The sequence below is a fragment of the Notolabrus celidotus genome, chromosome 6 (genome assembly GCF_009762535.1).
Source record: "Notolabrus celidotus isolate fNotCel1 chromosome 6, fNotCel1.pri, whole genome shotgun sequence".
NCBI classification, from domain to species: Eukaryota; Metazoa; Chordata; class Actinopteri; order Labriformes; family Labridae; genus Notolabrus; species Notolabrus celidotus.
The window spans coordinates 12,856,628-12,864,631 of NC_048277.1; the positions used below are offsets into that span (position 1 = coordinate 12,856,628).

At 37.8% G+C, this 8,004-nt stretch overlaps 1 protein-coding gene across 1 annotated transcript; it reads left to right on the top strand.

Annotated features, from left to right (window-relative positions):
• The first annotated feature begins 1,359 nt into the window (after positions 1-1,359).
• On the top strand, positions 1,360-3,856 carry il17c (interleukin 17c). The gene is made up of 3 exons (XM_034685968.1): positions 1,360-1,810; positions 1,913-2,127; positions 3,031-3,856. The coding sequence occupies exons 1-3, from the start codon at positions 1,796-1,798 to the stop codon at positions 3,287-3,289; spliced, it is 489 nt and encodes a 162-aa protein (XP_034541859.1). The 5' UTR covers positions 1,360-1,795; the 3' UTR covers positions 3,290-3,856.
• Positions 3,857-8,004: the final 4,148 nt, after the last annotated feature.

Below are 8,004 nucleotides of genomic sequence, written 5' to 3' on the forward strand. Positions count from 1 at the left end.
GGTCACTATGGTCATCATGAAAAACTATTTTTTTCCCTTCTTCAAGGCACTGGACTTGACCTCGCTAACATGCCAGCCATTTTCCTTTTATATCAAGATGTGAAGCCCAAATACTGTCCAACTGCTGTAAGGTTTCATATCATTTCACTTCATTTGATCAGGAACTGCAGATAAAAATCTTGAGAGAATTGTTACTATTATAGATGACACCCATATTGGTATTTCATAGGTAACATTATCCAGTGATCATGTGATCATGTTACAAGATAAGATAAGACACAAAATCCTAGCTGATGATGTTGGCTATCAAGGCAGTGTAAGCTATGAGTTGGTTGAATGCTGTTTTGCCTTAGCTATTGAGATCACAAACATTTTGTTTACATATCTTAATTGCCACAGACAGCTGAGTCCAATCAGCTAACGTTAGCATCAACCATAGCTAACAGTTATGGGGCGCCGTCAGTAAAGTTGTGCACACTGAAAATAACAGTAACACTTCTCCACATTTAGCTCCAAAGATCATAAAATTGTAGTATGAATTTTTAAAAGTCACTTTTCTATCACAATTAGAGCAGTATTTGTGATACTATTCCACTTTATTTTTGTCGTGACAAATATCTTAGATACTTAATCAATTATCTTTACTGTGAAAGCTTAATGCTAAATATAAATCTAAATGTCAAATTTAAATATAAATATTAATATGAATCTAAAAGTTAAATGTTTAATGAGTTGTTAAATGTTAAATCTAAATGTGGAATGTTAAAACTAAATGTAGAATGTTAAATCTAAATGTTAAATTTTAAATCCAAATGTTGGATGTTGCTCTGCGATCCTGAATATTTAGCTAATATGTAAATTCATGCTGCCGCCTAGTGGAAGTACTAAAATAAAAGCTTGATAAAGCGATTTTCAGTGTGCACAACTTTACAAACGGCACCCCATTAACATCAGCCTACTTTTGAAAAGCTAACAACAGTATGAACGTGTATGAAAGTAACATTATCTCAGGAACCAGTTCATACTGTTAGCTGTAACAGGGTTAACAGGGCTATCAGATTATTTAAGTTGTTTTGTCAATCAATCAAGAAGTGGTATATCAAATATGTATGTTAAAATTGTAAGATTCCCTGCTTTTACATGATTAAACATGCCCATATGTGTTTACATTAACAGCACTGGTTGCCATTTAAACATAATGTAGAGTCTCCAGTCATACATGGCTTTAAAGTAGTTATTTGATCCTTGTTTCTTGCTGGCCCTGTATTAAATTTATTATTTATTTCTAGTTTTTTGGTATGCCTTTTTATGCTGATATGGACCTATGGGTCTGAAATATAGACTATAAAGAAAGTAAGTAAGTAGTAGTAGACTAGACCTATCTGTGGTTATCATGTTAATTTTGTGACCAGTCTTCTTTGTCTCCTCTCCTCTCACCAATGTTTTTTTCTGTTTGCATTAATGTGGGCTTTCATGCTGTCAACTCATCAGGTTGGGTTTTACCACCTGTCTTAAGACCAGATGTTTTTTTCCTGTGGGACAGACTGCCCTCCAGCGTGTGTAGAGAATTCCTAGACTGTATTCCTTAATGACAGCACGTGGGTGGCCCCAACCTGTCTACCTATCTACCTGTAGGTAGGACGCACTTTCACTGAGAAAAGAGGAAGCGTTTCCATTTCCTCATGCCGCCGGTATTTCCCAAACACGCCTAAATAAAAGTCCGTGTGAGCATGATGGCCATCAATAGCAGCTCAGATCCCTCGATAGAAGTCCAAGAAGAAAGCAAACGAGAGACATGGATTTCAAACAGGTGAGTTACATTCATACAGACACAAACTTTTAGACCAGCGCTCTCAAGCTGCTCTCTGCGCCGTCCCTCACTCCAGCTGACGGTCTGTCTGCTCCTCCTCAGATTCTCATCTTTGGGCTTTTCCTCGTGCCCGTGTTGACCTCCCCGTGCTATGAAGAGGACGAGCTGCAAAGAGCGGTGGACAGACGGATGAGGCATCAATTCCAGCAGCCTCTGTATTCTTCATCCAAGGAGTCACCCGCCTTCTGCCCCGTGGAGCTGTATAATAATCGGAGTCAGGACCCGAAAGACAGATCGATTTCCCCCTGGAGATATGTGTGAGTATCATTCTGTTACCGTTAACTTCAAGCCGACTTTTGCGCACACGCATGGATAAATGCGTAATTATTGCCATAATTAGGGGGCTGGTAGTGATTTTGACACGGGGGCTACTGGCGCTAATGACACGCAGCGTGAGTGCGCCACATGCTCCAGAGTCCCCCTGTAGCCATCTGTGCGAACCTAAATTAGCTACCAATTACATTAACTCTTTATATGTGACATCTTTTTATCTTTCATGATGTAAGGAGAAAAAAAGACGTAATTTTCTTAGAAATTAAATAATTGAAAAGTTAATTGAAAATTAAAGTAAAGTTAGGCTTATTTAAAAGTTGAAGCTACAAATTTTCAAGCACTTGTATGTGTTAAAAGTTGATAAAAGCTAATCTGTTGAGGTTATACAACTTCATGTGAAGATATACTTAAAGCTCACTTTTACAGCTTGATTACAATTTTCAGTGAACATTGCCCTCTTATCTCCTCAGCTGACTTTACATCGATTTCATTAAAGGCTCATTCCACTATTTTGAGCTGTTTTTACATATTACTAAAATGCACTATGTATGAAAAGTCAAGGAATTTCTCTAGTATATTTCTTCTGGTGTCAGAGCTGACAGGCTGTGAGGGCTTAAATGCAATCCTTTAGGGCAAAAGCTCAGACCAAAGTATGTTCCCTCAAAGTAATTGTAGGCTCGGATGTCATTCAAAGAGCCTAAAACCTTAACAGAAGGATCCTTACAGAAACAGTTTTATGCCTGACAATAATAGATTTCTTGATGTGTAACATTTTTTTCATGTAGAAATGACAAATTAGCTTCATAAGCAGGAACACAAAGTGTTCAGGAGCTTGATAACATATCCACTGCATGTTTTGATAACCTGCTCATTTTGTTTCTCTCCAGGATTCGGACTCTCCCCGATCATTTTCCTTCCACTTATTCCGAGGCTGAGTGTCTTTGTTTAGGATGCATCTTGATCGAGGATGGCCCAGAGGCGGACAAGAGACCAGTGATGAGCGACGCCTACAACTCAGTCCCTGTGCTGCAGACCAAAATGTTTCTGAATAAGAGGCAATGCAGTGATAAGAACAAGTACCACTTGGAGCCGGTGTATATGAAAGTGGCTGTGGGCTGTACATGTGTCAGACCCAAGCCGACATAGTGAGACAATCTACGGGACTTCAGGTTGTGTTTTGTTTAAAACGCAACAGGTTCTAACTCAGGGTTATCACAGTGTGATGAGTGAGCAGACTCAAAGCACAGTCGACACCCCTGGGATCATTAATGAGGCTTCACAAGTCAAGATCATATGTGCCTGTTTTTTAGGCTGGTTTATGCCAACTATCCACAGATACTCTGTATTGTTTGTTGTTAAGGTCATTATAGACCCTGTTTGCTCTTTTTAGAACATTGTTACAGCTCTGCCTAGTGCACTTCATCTAAATGGGAATTTTTTTCTTTTTATAATATTGATGGCGTGGTCATCACAGAGAATAGGTGCACTACTGTGTGGTTTTATGCACTAATAATGTAACTTATAATAATATTTATATAATTATCTATTTATTTTGTTGATATAAATGATGAATAATTGAGCATTTGAAACATTTACCTTAGTTGATGAAAACGACTTGATATTTATTTATGTTTGATATGTTGCATATGTTTGTACCACTCAAAAAATCAGCTTCATCAAAGCTAAATAAAGAAAAATGGAGTTAAAAGGAAACTCATTTTCTGTCTTTCTGTGAACTTTTTTTTTTTTCCTATGACTGCTGAAAAAGTTCCTTCGAACAAAGAGCCTGGTTGATGAGAACCCAGAATCAAACATTACATATTACTGTATTTTCCCACTTTTGTTCATTAACTAGCTTCAGAAGGTCCAGGTGAGATAGAGTCAAACCTTTCACATCCAAAACGAAAGAGAAAAAACTGTTCTTTATCACACACATTGCATAGATTTGTCCCTGTGCTCTTCTCAAATATCAGGACTACAGTATGTTTCTCTTTGTGTGCTGGTTTAATGATGAAGCTGTAGCTGCTGCTGACAAGCAAGGAAATCAAGTGATGACATCATACTGTATAATGTCATCAATGAAATTGCTCTGAGTCAGAAGTCAATAAAAGAATAGACACGGGACAAAACATCACATTGACCAAAAGCAAGGATTTGATATTCTGTTTTAAAATTGGAACTGGTTAGTGTTAACTTTATAACCACAATGCGTAAGTCAAACTAAATACTGTACATGCACCTGGCAGTCAGTGTTGAAATGGGATGGGACTCTTAAACTAGGGATAGACCGATTAACGGCCGGGCCGATTATCAGCGCCGATATTTGGCATTTTGACGCATATTGGTGTCAGCCTTTTTTAAAAATCTGAAGGCCGATAAGGGATCACTTAAAACTGGGTCATTTTGGCTCAAAATTCACCTACTCACATGGCAGAAATGACACCGTCTGCATAAACCAAAGCCTAGCTTGTGCTCTATTTCTCCCTGCAGTTTCTCATTACAGGGGATGAGCTGAGCAGCATCTGTTGTGGCCCCTTCAATTACTAGTGATTTAACAACCCCACTTCAAAAACACTGAAATACCCTCATAAAACAAAGATAAGTGAAAGATTAACATTTCAGTTATATTGACATTTTGGAAACTTTATTTACTGTAGAAGTAAGTTTTCATTTAATTTTATAGGACATGCTGCTGAGCCTGGGAGCTCCCTGCACTTTGTGTTGGAATTTTAAAACAAAGATGTCTATTGTCTAAGATAAAAAAACAACCTTTTAACATGTTGCAAATAATCTGAAAAGCTGTTTAATAAACACATGCTTAAAGGCATTTAAACAAAGTTAAGTGTTGGAGTTTGTATTATTCAAAATTTTGAGGCCAATATTTTCCCTTTTACTGCAAATGAATATCGGCTCCAAATATCGGTTATCGGCCTCCTTGACTACTAATAATCAGTATCGGTATCGGCCCTGAAAAAAAACATATCGGTCTATCTCTATCTTTAACGCTTGAAGGGCCAGAATTCCATTTCTACTAGAAAGGCCACAAGAGGTCATTTTGACTGCCAGATTGTGTTATCAATTATGATAAAGAGCCAATAAAGAGAGTGATGTGTTTATTCTTTAAGGAGATACAGTATATCTATAGGATGAAACTTTCCTCTGCGAGTCACTTTTATCCGCTTCTCATTCAGATAGATTGTGGTCTGAGCTGTCCAATTCCTGGAACAACTGTCAGGCTTCAGCAGTCATCTCTCCCTTTGTGCTTCTCTCTATCTATAGAGTTGTCTATTTTTTTCATTTTCAATTCAAAACTTTTTTAATTGCTCTGTACAATTACTCATGGCCAGTCTCTAAGTTTTATAGAGACAATGTTGCCGAGCAACCAAGAGACATTTGCCCTGCATGAAAATGTTTCAATTTAATCGCGTCATTATGACCGCCTGTGGCTAAAGTAGGTAAAAATAAACATATAATTGCTGCCTTTTGTGCAATTTGTATAAATGACATTTAAAATACATAAACACACAACCTTAGGAAAAGTCAGGAACCGGCAGTAATGTGCTCTTTAATTTAACAAAGTTACACCACATATAAATGTGAAAATAGTCCGTTCTAGTGTTAAGGTAAGATAAAAGGTCAGCATTGTGAGCCTCTGGGACAGCCTCCTGTGGTTACCACCAACAGAGTGATCAGAATATTACATTGGGATTTTTCTGCAAAAGGTGTATGGACATCAGAAATATTTGATGTATTACAAGAATGTGGACTTGAAGATAAGTATTTACAAGCAGCCAGTGTGGATGTGAAGGAGTTTAAATTTCATGCCCACGTGAGATGTACTAAAATTTGAGCAAAGAAATCTTTCAGAATCCAAAAGTGAGAAGTTATTGTTTATTTAAGCATTGCTTAAAATGTTAAAAATATGTATAATTTGCCCAAAAGTCAAAGTTCACTTTGTGTCAAAATGTGGTATATTACTACGATTGAGACTGGGAGCTACAGAGGTGTACCTGAAGATGAAAGAATCTGTGAATATTGTTGATGAATAAATTATATTGTCCACTTTATCCTGATTTACAAGAAACTCTATTCTCATGTAATGCATCAGTCTATGAATTTGGGCTAAACAAGTACATTTTTTGTTGAACACAGGGGAGTTATCTTTTTATCTGATGTTTGAATTTGTCTTGAGTCAAGGAGGCTGTTGGCATCGACGTATGTGTATGTTTATGTGTTAATATACGCACATGTATGTGTAGATATGAGGGTGAATATGGGCATTATTTGGGTGTGGTTCATGTGTGTTTGATGGTGTTATTATTGTTCTGTTTGGTGCTGACTGGGTGAAATCATGGAATATTCTGGTTGTCTTTCAGTTAATGGGTCTGATTAATACCATGAGTATATGGACAGGCATGAAATTAAACTATCATTCATTCATTCATTCACACTTAATAATTGATAGAGTATGGTAAAGTAGAACTTACTGTGTTAATGATAAAGAATGAGAAAAATAACTGAGAAATAAACTCTGCCAAAGCTCCACACACACACACACACACACACACACACACACACACACACACACACACACACACACACACACACACACACATACATACACAAAGAATCACTCATCCGATGACCTACTAAGGCATAGTTGCTTAGTGATTTTGAATATTGCTTAATTGCCAACGCATTGAGTCGTTTCACCTAACACACCTGCTACCTGTGTTTGAACTGGGATGATACTCAGATGGTGGAATTTCCAAAAAGTAGAACTCAACTTGCTTTCATCTGGAAGTTTACAGAGCAGGAAATAAATCATCACATCCAAATGGGACCAACTCTGAACTGCAGTCTACTGGAGCCCTGGCAATTTGTCCTCATTTCCATGTAATGGCACCCATACGGCTCTGGAAAAAATTAGAGACCGCTGCAAAATTATCACTTTTTCTGATTTTATCATTTATAGGTATGTGTTTGAATAAAATTAACATTTTTATTTTATTCTATAAACTACTAGCAGTGAAGTCCAACACGTCCACAGCAAGAGGGCGTCTACGGCAGCGACTCAGAGGAAACTACGAGACAAGGGAGCGCCTGGACTCCAGAAAGGTCTATGGTTAGTAACTTTCAATAGGACATGGAGGGTCTATGGTTAGTAACTTTCAATAGGACATGGAGGGTCTATGGTTAGTAACTTTCAATAGGACATGGAGGGTCTATGGTTAGTAACTTTCAATAGGACATGGAGGGTTAAAGTAAGTGAAGGGGGGGGTTAAGCCTAATCTTAAAATCAGAGAGGATGTCTGCCTCCCGGACCCTGACTGGTAGATGATTCCAAAGGAGAGGTGCCAGATAACTGAAGGCTCTACCTCCCATACTACTTTTAGAGACTTAAGGTACGACAAGCAGGCCTGCATGCTTGGAGCGTAGCGTTCTAGAGGGATAATAGGGGACTATGAGCTCTTGAAGATGAAGGTGTCTGACCAGTAAGAGCTTTGTAGGACAATATTTTTATTGGAAATTTGGGATAAATGTTATCAGTAGTTTATAGAATAAAACAAAAATGTTCATTTTATTGAAACACATAGCTATAAATAGTAAAATCTGCAAAAACTGATAATGTTTCAGTGGTCTCTTAATTTTTCCAAGAGCTGTATATTGCCCAGGTGTTCTCTTGAGGGGCCCAGGTTACCAGCATTTTCTGTCTTAATGGTTATCTCAACTTTCATGGGTTTTTTGCCAAGACCAACTAAAGCAGGTGAGAGCTTTTTTGACTACACCTGGACATGTAGGTATCCATCCAATAAAAACGTGTCGGGAGTCTATTACAATTAGTTTGGACACCTGAAGGA